This window comes from Xiphophorus couchianus, chromosome 4 (assembly GCF_001444195.1).
Source record: "Xiphophorus couchianus chromosome 4, X_couchianus-1.0, whole genome shotgun sequence".
Classification (NCBI taxonomy): Eukaryota; Metazoa; Chordata; class Actinopteri; order Cyprinodontiformes; family Poeciliidae; genus Xiphophorus; species Xiphophorus couchianus.
The window spans coordinates 13,032,964-13,046,342 of NC_040231.1; the positions used below are offsets into that span (position 1 = coordinate 13,032,964).

Genomic DNA, 13,379 nt, shown 5'->3' on the forward strand with positions numbered 1-13,379 from the left:
ATCCTATTCAGTTGCACATTTCTTCTTTTAATAACTGTACATGTTGTAAATTTGCCTTTGCTGTACACTTTCCTATTCCTATTTTCCAGTTTTTATGTCTATATATGTATTTTTTACCTTCGTATGAATTCACAGGCTTTGACATATTGCTGAATTTTCCCTCTGTGGGAAAATACAGAACTTTTGATTAACATAAAGACTATAGAATGACTCCTGGCTGCTATATTGGGATTTGATTTTAAAAACAGATGATTAAATTACCTCTAACTTACATAGAGAATATTATGTTTTAATGCACTAGCTAAATTTTTTCCTACTTATTGAAACAAATTGGTTAAAGACTCCCCAACACCTTCATGTTCCAGTTTTCTCCTGTCTGACAGAAACTCCTCATAATGCGTTGATGTGCTTCTGGGATGGAAACTGCTGATTCAGGCGTCGCGTTAAAAGCAGCCTGGCAGCAGACGGCAGCCGCACTCTGAGGCCAGACGTGACTCACCGGACTGAGGGAACATCCAGCCTCAAGCTTCATTCCTGCACATAATGTAGCAGTAATCCTGGGCCCGCTCAGTGGCTTGTGTCAACATCTACAATTTTGGCTACTGGGAATATTTCCCTTCTCTTCCTCAGAGCGTCAGCGTCTCAGTTATTCAGTTCAGAGGGAACAGATCAGCTGAGATCCTGCTGCCAAGACTCCAATGTCTGTTAAAACTTATAACGGATGAGACTGCGCTGGCTTGGTACTGTATTATTAAAGGGGATCTATTATACAAAAATTCACATTTTGCATGTTTTTGTGCTTCAATTTGGGTCTCAGCTGCTTCTGAAAACATTTTAAAAAACACCCAGCTGTTATTTGGCCGTAGGTTCGTGTTCTTTTGTGTCTGAAAAAAAGACCCATATAAGAAAACTGAATGTAACATCAGAGATTAGCAGGCACTGCCGTTCACCGAGTAACCCCATCAAAGCCCTGCCTGTTACCTAGCAGCCCCAGTGGAGTTCCACCTGTTGCCTAGCAACCAAAGCAGCTCCAGCACATTTGGTTATATGGTTTTACCGCTGAATGTGCTGTATAATGGCTACTGGAAAAGACAACGGTTCAATCAGAAACCACTTGCTACATTCTTGTTGGTTGTGCAGGAGACCCCACTTCTGCTTTTCAAAGATCAAGGGGCACTCTGCTGTTACCTAGTAATCCAAGAGGAGCTCCAGTAAAACTAACTGACATTCAGTCAGTTAGTTTTACTGCTGTAGTCACTGTACAATGGCTGCTGTGGAAGACAAGCGTTTTGTTGTCGACTTAAGAATCAGAAACCACTTCCTGCATTCTTGTTGGTTGTGCAGGAGGCTCCACTTCTGCTTTTCAAAGATATTACGTTGTACAATTGCGCATCCGTTTGCAGCTACTTTCACAAAATGTTGAGGTGAGGAGCTGCTGCTGCTGTGTGGCCAGCAGCAGCTCCCTTGGATTTAAAGGATATTTAGTTTTTTCTTCTATTCTATGACTCAGATGTTGACAGAAGTTTAAAGTATTTGCTCTATTGTTACAGGTTACAGTTAAAACATCTCATTCTGAAAGGAGCTCAAAATAGGCAGAACAAAATCTTTTTTGTGATTTGTTTCAGACGTTAGACGTATCCTAACCTGTTCAGAGATCACCAGTTTGGTATGCATGTAGCTACCAAACTGTTACTACATCATGAAAATAGAGATATATATCAAGTAAATCCTGTTTCGAGGCAGAGAAGATGTTATTCTGTGTTCGGCTGGTTGAGTGAATACCTTCTGCAGCTCCGTGACGTACTGAGCCACCATGAAGGCTGGCAATGCAGTGAAGCTTTCAGGTGTGGCAGCAATGTGAGAGAACATCCTTTCCGTCAGCCTGGAGCACTGCAGATACACGTCACCGTCCGCACCTGCAGAAAGAAACATGTTTATTTTCTAACTGGGTTGAGTGAAATGAAACGTGTATTTTTAGCTAAAGCAACTGAGAAATCAAGTTTCAGAGGATTCCTCTTCTTAAAGTCAAAGTCACTTTTCACACAGCAAAATTCAAGCACTTTTGAAGCATTTTCAAGGTAAGTTTTAAAACTTCTCCAGCACCAAACTTTATAAAAAAATAATACAAATGGACAAAAAATACCTAATACATACCTAATAAGCTACAACAGCAAAAAATTAATCTTGATTTCATTTTAGGCAGTGAGAAAATGTTTCCAGATTTAATCAAGAGTTTGAATGCAGTTTATTATAAAACTGAGCATTTTGAATATGCAGAAATCAAACACTTTTCAAACCTTGAGAACACCTGATTGGAATTCAAGCATTTTCAAGGATTTCAAGCATCTGAATTGTACCAATCTTGTAAAGTAGGTCCTCTAATGTTTAAAATCACAGTGAAAGACTCAAACACAGCTGGTTAAGTCATGCAATTTTCAAAAGTAGAAGATTAGAAAATACTTTCTCAGTATGTTTCATACGTACTCCAACTTGTGCGTATAAAAAACGGTATGTCTGCGACTAACAAGAGATTTCTCTTAAAATAAAGAGGCAGCAGCCCTGCGGTAAGTGCATAAACAGAAAACCACAGGCCAGACCAGGACTGTGTGAGTAATTCACTGGCAGCTCACTTGCTTCAAATCAAAAGAAACAATTTCACCTTGAAGTCTTGAGGACATGATTTACCTCAGCAGCTAGCAGCTTTTCATCAAACTCTCAAGTGAAAACGCCTGAATTAGTGGTTGGATAAATCATGTTTAAGCAGCAGCTGAACATTAGTCTGTGATGCTGTGCAGGAAGAACATCACATCATTTCACAGTAATCAGTTACAGAGTCGCGCACATAAATTCATTTATGAACTTTAATTGATGAAATAGGACCAGAAAATGCATGGATGGATAATCTGAAAAGTGTGGCCTTTAAGTTATTTCTCTGACTATTCTTCTTCTTGCCTGGCTTGTCAGTCAGACTACTGGTGGTCTGTAAGGTACTGCACGTAAAAAACCATTTATTTGCCGTGACGTTAGCTCAAAGTGCTACGCTGCAGCTAGCTTACCAAAGGACTGTGTTTAAAAATAATAATGTATAAATGGCTTAAAACCAGATCACAAAAATGAAAGCCTGAAGATACAGGAGGAAAGTTTCTCAGGGTGAGTTGAAGAACTTTTATTTTTGAACATTATTACAATATGTAGCAGATTTCTGTGCTGAGTACCATCTAACGAGGGGGTGAGCAGCGCTGCGCCCCATCCTGACTAACTGCATCTAAACACCTAAAATAAAATTCACATTTTCCACATTTTTATACTTCCATTTGGGTTTTTACTGCTTCAAAAAATAGCCTAAGCACTTTAAAACAAAACAAAACACCCAGATGTTTCTTGGCAGCAAATTAATGACTTTTGGTGTCTAGAAAACGAGCCATTTCAAACACCTCCTGAATGTTAAGTCACAATCAATGGGGACTCCACTGCTACCTAGCAACACAAGCAGCGCTCCAGCACGTTTAATGTACAATGGCTGCTGGAAAAGACAAGTGTTTTGATGTTGACTTAACATTCAGAAACCACTTGCTGCACTATTGTTGGTTGAGAAGGAGGCTCCATTTATGCTTTTCAAAAATGTACGGTTGTGTGTTACGCATGTGTTGGCAGCCATTTTCCCAGGAGTGTAAATGTTGAGTCGGGGGTCATGGTTCCCACAGCAGCTTGTTTAGATTTAGAGTGATGAGAGGCCCTAAAACAGCTCAAAATGGGAAAAACTGATCAGACTAAAATCTCATTATCTAAGAATGATTTTGTGCAAAAAATGTACTGAACATGTTTTGTTTAAGCTATAGACCTTAAACAACTGTAACTTGTTCAAAGAAGTGCAATAGGTCGCCTCTAATGTGTCCTGCGTTTGAAAGGCGATGTGTGAATGACATCGGGTTCAGGTACCTGGATCAGTGTCTCCTCTCTGCCGACCTTCCTGCATGATCGACGACACCAGCCGATAGAAGACATTCAGGAAGGATGGAGCGGCCCTGGAAATCACCTGGAGATACACGAGTGCAATAATTTACTGCATCTAGGCCTGTCCCAATAAATCAATTAATCACATCATAAATTAAAACAAGCTCAATAATTCCAATTTGCATGATTTATTGTTTCCTTCTTCATACCCAAAACTGGATGACAAAAGTCATCAGTCTTGTGCTTCGGTCTCAATTATCACTTTTTTTTAAGGATAATTTTGTTTACACAAATTTCATAATTCACTTTTATTTGTTGTTTCTGTTGTTTTATTTTTATATTTAAAATGTCTCCCAGTTCCACTGTTAAATTTTCATGAAAATTGAAAGTTTATTGATCTTTGAGAATGTGTTATTACGCTGTTAACTTTACATTATTTGAAAATGGTCTCAAAACAACAACAGGTTTTACCCCAGAAAACTTACTAACCCCGGTGCTCGGGGCACTAGGACATTCATCCAGTGGCCCGTCGTGTTTTTGAGTTAAAAAATGTTTAAAGTTGACAGGAAATTTGAAAATATCACATGATAGTTATGCGTTATTGGAAGACTGGAGGATGAATACCTTAACATCAACAATAAAGTCTTTAAAAAAAGCAATGATATAAAAAACAAACTAAAATAAATAAACAATGTTAAGCCTGGTGGGGGCACAAGTAAAGCTTGGAGGCCCGCCAGGCTTACAATTCACTGTGGGAAACCCTAAGCAATATTACTGTTTATCCCAATAACCTCCGGGATAATTTATTGTCCAGTACAACGTGTTATCGTGACAAGTCAAAGTGCACTGTTCTTTGTTAGTGTTAATGTTTTTCTCCTCTTTAGTTAAAAACTATAACAATTTAACAAAGAGCTAAACAGATATCGCTAATATTTGCAGGATTTTGTAGAAGTGGTGGGAAAATATTCAATTGAACAAATCCTCGTTAGCTTGTAAACCAGGACTAAACACAAAAAAATAGACAACAAAATACTTTGACACAGTGAAACGTTGGTATTTTTACTTAAAGTTAGGATGCGAGAGTGTCCTGCTGGCCCAAACCGAGCTGTAAACTCATTCCTGCTGTGACAGATGGAGGTAAAGAGCAACAGGAAGAATATAAACGAGGCCAGGATGAAGTCACCGGCCCAGGTTGGAGCTCAGCAGTGGTTTCCATTGACTTAAACATGCTTCATGCCAACCCACTACAGTCTCCTCTCTCTACAACACGCCCATACTTTGCATTTTGGACCAGACCCTGTTCTGTGTCCTGATCCAATCAAGCACTTTAACCCTTCATCTCCGGCTTCCTTCCTCATTTCCACATCTCTTCCTCTTTAAAAATTATTCCACTTTCTTTTCTTCTCCTCTCCTTTTCTGGTGTATTTTCTCTTCGCAAACATCTGACAACACTTAACTGGTTCCTGGCCCATTTAATTCATAGCAGCTGCATAGTTTCAATTCTGCTCAGTTCTTGTTTTTGAAAAACTATTTATAGAGTTTAAAAAAAAGAAATCCTATCAGCACAAAGGCAACAAAAGCTATTGTGTGTGGTTATAATCTAAATGTTTCAGTTTCAGGGGAAAATGTTCTTTTTAACTGAGCCTTTGGGGCAAAATGCAAACTTGTAGAGGAGCTGAAAATGTGAACATCACAAGGTTTCCATGCTGGTGAAGTGCAACTGTAGTGAGCTGCAATATCCTCTGGTTGGAAGTGAAATTCCTGAGTGGAGTGTCCTGAGGGCTCAGCGGCAACACATAGCACATTTTCATCATATTATAGATTCAAAGCACCTAAATTCACTTCCAACACATGAGAGCAAACGACTGGTGTCTTATGCAGAATGCAGCAATATGCACGGAGTCTTAACATCAAGAACACAAACACAGACATTTTTAAGCTTACGTTAACAATTAATCTCTAAAAAGAGAGATTTGTGAATCTGACCAGGTTCTGTCTCTAAGGAGAGGATAACGCCTCAGAGTTCGTAAACTTCAAGCATTTTCAAGGTACTTTTCCAGCACCACACAAAAAAAAACAACATTAATGAACAAAAAACAGAGTTTTAATTCACTGCTTACAATAAAATTTACTACTGTTATTTTAAGGGGTGCACCAATTTATCGGTCAGCCAATTTATCTGTGCCGAATTATTTAATTTTGGGAGATCAGCCGATACTTACACGTGAAACTGATCTTATTTACCTCGGCAAAGATCTAAAAATCATCCTCTGTCCTCTTCTGCTCTACAGTGAGAGGTTTGACTGGCCCACCAGGTCATGTCTGCATGTTTGCCGTTAACGACAGTCTCTCCACTGTTTCCCACTCAGCGACTTTTTACTATATTTATCAACATTTCAGACAAGAAAAATAATGGAATCGGCAGGTAATGTCATGAAACAGTGGTGTTGAGGTGATGGTGAGGCAGACGCTTGTAGACCCAGGCAGGATGAATAAATGATTTTAATAATGAATGTCCCAAACAAAGTCCACACAACCAGGCAGCACGACTGAGCAGAAGCCAGGGCTCAACGCCGGTAGCAACTGGTAAATTCAATGGACAAGACGAAGGACTACACGCACATTCGACAAGGACCCGACAGAGACGCAGACACACAGGTGGCATTAAATACACGGGAGGGTAATCACAGAAACGAGACACACCTGGGAACAATCAAGGGGAGGACAAGACAACAAGTGACTCAGAGACACCGAAAACTCGAAATTAACAAACAGAAAACACAGAACACGACAGGTAAGGCTTTTTAAAGATCAATAATCGCGATCGGCCTAAAAACTGCAATCGGTGCGCCTCTGGATATCATTAATAATTTCTTTTGAAAGTTTTCCACATTCTCTAGTTAAAGTTAAAATATAACATTTTATGTTTTGAATAGTCTCTCTTAAACACACCCTATTGACCCGAGTCAAAGAAAACACTAATTTAACCAAAAATTCCCGAAACGTCAGTAACGTTGTTTAATGCATAAAATATAAGCCAGATTTTATTTCAAATACAAAGACCATTAGGAATAATAAATATAAATTATATTGCAATAATCCAAACAAATCCTGTTAAGGTAAATTACCTTCTTGTTCAAGTTAAATTAAATAAAAAGCTTAAACATAATATACAAAGAAATTCACAAAAAAATCTCTAAAAACTTTTCTTGTTAAGTTTTCTGGAATTTAGCAAATTTAAATAATGTTGGTAACTCTAACTAACCTAAAATAAGATAAGGTTGGCCTCTTAAGTTTATTATTATTTTTGTCAATTTGAATTGGGAGAATAAATTATAATTTTGACCTTTCAGCCCTAAAGATTAAACGCTTGGACGGCACTTTTTTACAGCATCAGTGTTAAACTCCACCACAGTCGGGACCAAAGCTGTAAACGTATATAAACTTTAGAAATCTAGATGCAGAAACTGATTAGTGCTTAGAAAGTGCAAAAACCACAAGTAACAACTAAATTTGAACAAAGACCTGTTTTCTTTTCTCCAACCTTTCTGCCCTGCTGTAAGAGGAAGATGCTCAGCCTTGTTTCCTGGCAACAACTTCATTAATGTTTGGAGGAAAGTCCAGCGCTGTGGAAACTCATTTTGGAGGTGAGCCTCATGTGCCGTCTTGTTTATCTTTGTCACACAAAGTTACTCGCACAGGTCTGTACTACCTGCAGCATTTCTTCATCTGAAATTCTCTCCACATCCAAAATAAACGGGTTGCTTATTGTTTCAGATGGTGCTCATAGTGCAGCGGGTTCAGTTTAACAGCAGAATATGTACTTAGGAATAAAGCGGGCCTAACTTGACTTGTGATTACTTGGAAACGCGAAAATTACCACAAGTTTCTGAGCACAGCTCATTACAGAACATGTGGTGTAGGGCTGAAATGATTAATTATATTAATCGTGATTAATCGATTATTCAAACAACCAATTTAGTAATGATTGTTAACTTGACTATACAGATCCAAAAAAAAAGCCATTTGCTGAAAGAACAACACAAACACAGCAGTAATTACTCTAAAATTGTATCTAAGATAAAATAACCTTCTTTGTCTGTAAATATGTTTTGCTCAGAGTTCCTCAAGTGACAGATTTGGCTTCACCAGATTTAACTCTGCACAAAAAAATCTATTAAGCATCCAATTATTAGTTAGTTAATTAAAAAATAGTCCACAGATCAGCCCTGCTTTGTATTGATGTTCAGGTTGCTAGGCGATGGCCTGAGCTCTACTGTGGTTGCTAGGTAACGGGCACTGCCTGCTGATTTCTGATGCTTCATTCTAGAGCACAGGTGTCAAACTCCAGTCCTCGAGGGCCGCTGTCCTGCGGTTTTTAGATGTGCTACAGGTACAAAACACTGGAATGCAATGGCTTAATTACCTCCTCCTTGTGTAGATCAGTTCTCCAGAGCCTTAATGACCTAATTATTCTATTCAGGTGGTGCAGCAGAGGCACATCTAAAAGTTGCAGGACTGCGGCCCTTGAGGACCCCTGTTCTAGAGTTTTTTTAATTTTCTAGACACCAAAGAACAGACTGGATGATTTTTCTTTCTATTTTTTTTTTTTTTTTTAAGTGCTTGGGCTTTTTTTTTAGAAGCAGTTGAGACCCAAAAGGAAGTATACAAATGTGCAAAATGTGAATTTAATAGCGCAAACAACTGTTTATTTCAAAGAAAGAACCACGTGACCTGAGATGGTAACTTCAGATCCGAATAACTGAGCTGTTTTCTCATTAAAATAAAATGTTCTTGTAATTTTTCTGCTATTATGATGACTGCATTCTTGTAATTAAACAAAAATTATCATAGCTTGGCCCTCATATTCAGCCGTAGAACAGAAGGGATGAATGAAATAAAAGCCACTAATTAAAATGAACAAAAAGAAGAAGAAAAATAAATCAGTTAAAATTAAAATCAGGTTTTTTGGTTCAGTTTTTCTTCTTTCTTTTACCCACATCTCACCCTGTCCTTACAGACTCAGACAGGAGAAACTGCCCTGTAGTGTAAACATTTATGTGACATAGTTTTAATAGTGTGTGAAATCAGCCATCTGATTCTCAGCCTTGAGTAACATTTTTTTTTTAGATCTGGTAAGAAAGATATTTTACTATTAAGCCATATTGTCTAGATCTACCTGATAACTAGTTTTATTCCTTAAAGTCAATAAACACAGAGTTTTGTGTCCGTCTACCTGGGGATGACATTTGATGATGGCGAACAGCGCCTCGTGGACGGCCAGGAAGGCAGAGTGGTAAACGTTTGGGTTCCGGTGGTCGAGAGGCAGCGACTGCAGTGCTCCAAGAACCAGAGTCACATGTTGAGGGTTGGCGATGCGTCCCTCGCCTTGGCGCAACAGTGACGTCAGCGCCGTCACCGTGGGAACGGTAAAACAAAGGGTAAGAGCGAGGTCCTGGCTGGCCGATCTCGCCAAGAACTGCAACACAGAACGAGACAAGAACTGTAAAAAAATAAATAAAAGAAAAATATTCAGCAGTCAAGGCTTACTCCTTACTTTATTTACACAGCTTAAAAGTATTACACGATCCAAAAGCATCAAAAAACATAATCTACATGATTTGTGTCTGTATTTCAGTAGGAAAGGTCAATGAGTACACACACACACACTCACAAAAATGTTTAGGTCATTAAGTTGCTGTGTCATTTAAAATAGTTTCTGCGTTTCCAGTACACTGCTGATCTGAGAGTCCTGTCAGTTATTTCCGTGGTGTCATTTTCTGTGTGGTTTTACTTCTGTCTAACCCAAAAAAACCCTCAGGCAGCAAGATTTTTAATCATTTTTTCAGACTTCACCTTAAAAAAGTTCTTAATAAAGCCTCATTTTACTGATTTTACGCCAGATTTCTGAACTCATGACTGCATATTCCTGAGTGAAACAGAAGTTTGAATAACTTCCTTCTAGTTCCCATTAGAACGACAGAATTTATTAATGAAACTGTCACAACTACAGACACAGGAGAAAAGATGGAAAAGTTTTATATTTATGTTGTATTAAATACATATGTAAATACAACATTCAAAAAATTATTTTTTTCTTCTTCAGAAAGAAATTATATATACAGTACAGACCAAGAGTTTGGACACACCTTTCTTATTCAATGGGTTTTCTTTATTTTCATGACTATTTATAAGGCAAGAAATCCCACTTATTAACCTGCCAGGGCAGGTTGACCTATGAAGTGAAAACCATTTCAGGTGACTACCTCTTGAAGCTCATCAAGAAAATGCAGAGTGTGTGCAAAGCAGTAATCACAGCAAAAGGTTGCTACTTTGAAGAAACTAGAATATAAGGGGTATTTCAGTTGTTTTACACTTTTTGTTTAGTGCATATTTCCACATGTGTTATTCATAGTTTTGATGCCTTCAGTGTGAATCTACAATGTCAATAGTCATGAAAATAAAGGAAACTCATTGAATTAAAAGGTGTGTCCAAACTTTTGGTCTGTACTGTATATATATATACGTGTATATATACGTGTGTATATATATATATATATATATATATATATATATATATATATATATATACAGGGGTTGGACAATGAAACTGAAACACCTGGTTTTTTATATATATATATATATATATATATATATATGAGGAGAAAACCATAAATATATCGCATCACTTGACTTTACTGTTTCAATGAGGTACACCAAAGAGCAAATGACTTGGGAAAAGAACTGCATGACGCAAACCTCAAGCTAGAAAAATGCAAGTTTAATGAAAATGACATTGGCGTATGCAGTGAGGCAAAAAAAAGGATCAAATACCAGTGAAGACATCCTATCCTCTGAGCTCCTCATGGAAAATAAAACCCTCCAACATCAGCTAAGATCTTCTCAAGAAAAAGAGGCACTTTTACAGAGAGAGATGCAGGAAAGTACGGCCTTAAATCAAGAAGTCCTTGCTAAGCTTGAAACTGATATGATTAATCTGTCAGAACAGGTGGCAACGTTACAAGAAGAGCTGGAAATAGAAAGAACAGCTAACTCTCAAACAAAGACGAACAAGAAGTTTTTTAAGATCATAAAAGGTGAAAACACAGCTCAGTGTACAGAAATGAAGAAGGCCATGGCACTGCTGAGAAAGACGTCTGCAGAGAAGGAGAGGCATCTACAGGAAGAGCTGAAGAAGATGACAGAGTCATACCAGGAACTATACAGCAATTATCAAACTTCTGTTAAAGTCCTGGTACAACAAGCAGAGTCGTTAAAGAAGAAGCTAAGTGACAACAAAGAAGCTCATGCTGAAGTATTGAAGATGAACCAGACACTTTATGCGGGTCTAGCAGCTGAGAATGAGGCTCTTCGTCAACAACTGTCATCCCTGCAAAATGCCACCAGAGAGGCAGAGACATGTCTCCAGAGCGAGCTGGACCAAGTCAAAGAGGAAAACCTGGAAATGACCAAGAAATTCGAAACAGATGTTTTAACCCTTAAGAAACGGGTTAAAACATCTGGAGTGGGAGCTGAAAGACGACAAAGAATCTCATGCTGAGATGGCGAAAATCAACAAAATGCTTTACGCAGAGCTACAAGCTGAGAATGAAACTTTTTGTCAAAAAATGGCTTCGATGCAAGACGCTTCCAGAGAGGCAGAGAGATGCATCCAGCAAGCCAAAGACGCAAGTCTGGAAATAGCTCAGAAGTATGAAGTCGATATTTTAGCCCTTAGAGAACAAATGCAAACAATGGAGCAGGAACACAGGGATGAGAGATATCGACATGCGGAGGTTGAGATACGTAATGGTAAAAGAGCCAAATTCCTCCACGCCCAGAAGAACCTGCTACAGAGGGAACTGGACGAAGTTAAACGCAAGCTCTTTTTAAATGAAGTAAGATATAAAAATGAGCTGGATGCATCGACAGCTGAAACTGAATGCCAACCTGCACTCAATCATAAGGTCTCTGAGGAGCTAAAACAGAAGGACCAGGAGATTGCCGAAGCAAAGGCTGACAATCGCAGCATTGCCAAACAGAAATTATGACAACACTCTTAACAGACCATAAAGCAATTGTACTAACCAAAAATTGATCACCAAAGCAAATAAAAGAGGTGAATATGATTTCATAGCTAACCTAACAACCTCTTCCTCCATTTTGCAGAGAGCTTTATGGTGTTTTTCAGGAAACTCAACATGATTTTATGGTTGGAAGCCATATAATTGATAGTATAACACTTGTCTTACTACTCAGATTTAATATCAGAAAATAGTTTTATTCTCTTTCTTGACTTCCATGACGTTTGTCATTCACTTGATCAGTGAATTAAGTGAATGATTCATTGATCATTCACTGGATTGATCAAGTGAATGATCCCACTCAAAGAGCAGAACATTCAATCTGTAGTGTGGTTTTAGGCGTAATGTTTATTTTGCTATTATTAATAAATGATTGTTGTGGTAAGAGGAGAAAACCATAAAAATCTGTTTATATATTAAGTGTTTTTAACCGTTTTTAACAGTGGCAACGAACAGACATGCTCCCATAGAATGGCAGCCAGTGCAGTTAGCCAGACGTTGATCAATCCCAGGTGAGGCTCAGCTCGCTGCTGCCTCACCTGCTGCGCTTCCGAGCATTTGAATGGGAAATTGCGAAAATTCAGCGATTTAGAAGAAAAAAAAATCAAAATTGGTTAAGCTAAATGAAAAATAAATACTTCATAGTACAAACTACAGGCTGAAAAAAGCAATATAAATTATTTTATCATTATATATTATTTTTCCATAATGACACCTGCGTCACTGGTATGCATGTACGCAACAGTAACTCATTCAATACACACTATAGCAAAGGAAGGAACATGTTTGTGGCTCATTTATTGAATTGTTCCCCTTTTCAGGACTTTTACATTTGGAGGCATTGCCATAATTTGAACCCAGGATTTTCTGTTTACCAGAGTATGGTGGTGGCACTGGCAGCATCACATTGTGGGGCTGTTTGGCTGCACATGGGTCTTCTAAGAGGACAATAACACTAACCATAGACAAAATTAAACTTAGCTTACAGAAACTTTTGATTATCTGATTTCATTTAATTATTTGTATAAAATATGATGTATCACATTCAGGTTCATTATAGCTCCAGTTGGTGGTTAACATCAGTCCAGCAGCTTCTGCCCCACAGGTACAAACAGCAGCAGAAAAAAAGGGGGAGGAGCCGTCAGTTACTGGTTGCTATGGTAACCACCAACTGCCAAGAGCAGCGTAACAGCAACACCAATAAATGTCTGAAGAAACAACTTGTTGACTAAACAAAATAAATTCACAGAATAAATAAGCACATTTTGACAAACTTCACATTTATAATGTTAAAATAAAACCCTGTTACATATATATTTATATTCTTATTTTGAATGTCTA

The 13,379-nt window shown here is 38.1% G+C and overlaps 1 protein-coding gene across 3 annotated transcripts in view; it reads right to left on the reverse strand.

The window, feature by feature from the left end:
• The window catches only part of urb2 (URB2 ribosome biogenesis homolog), a 31,327-nt gene that overhangs the window by 5,053 nt on the left and 12,895 nt on the right, over positions 1 to 13,379 (reverse strand). For all 3 annotated transcript variants that reach the window (XM_028015498.1, XM_028015496.1, XM_028015497.1), the window contains 3 exons: positions 9,191 to 9,433; positions 3,940 to 4,036; positions 1,783 to 1,916 (listed from right to left, as the gene is read on the reverse strand). In XM_028015498.1, the coding sequence (XP_027871299.1) occupies positions 1,783 to 1,916; positions 3,940 to 4,036; positions 9,191 to 9,433 (474 nt within the window). The remainder of the gene's footprint in view (positions 1 to 1,782; positions 1,917 to 3,939; positions 4,037 to 9,190; positions 9,434 to 13,379) is intronic.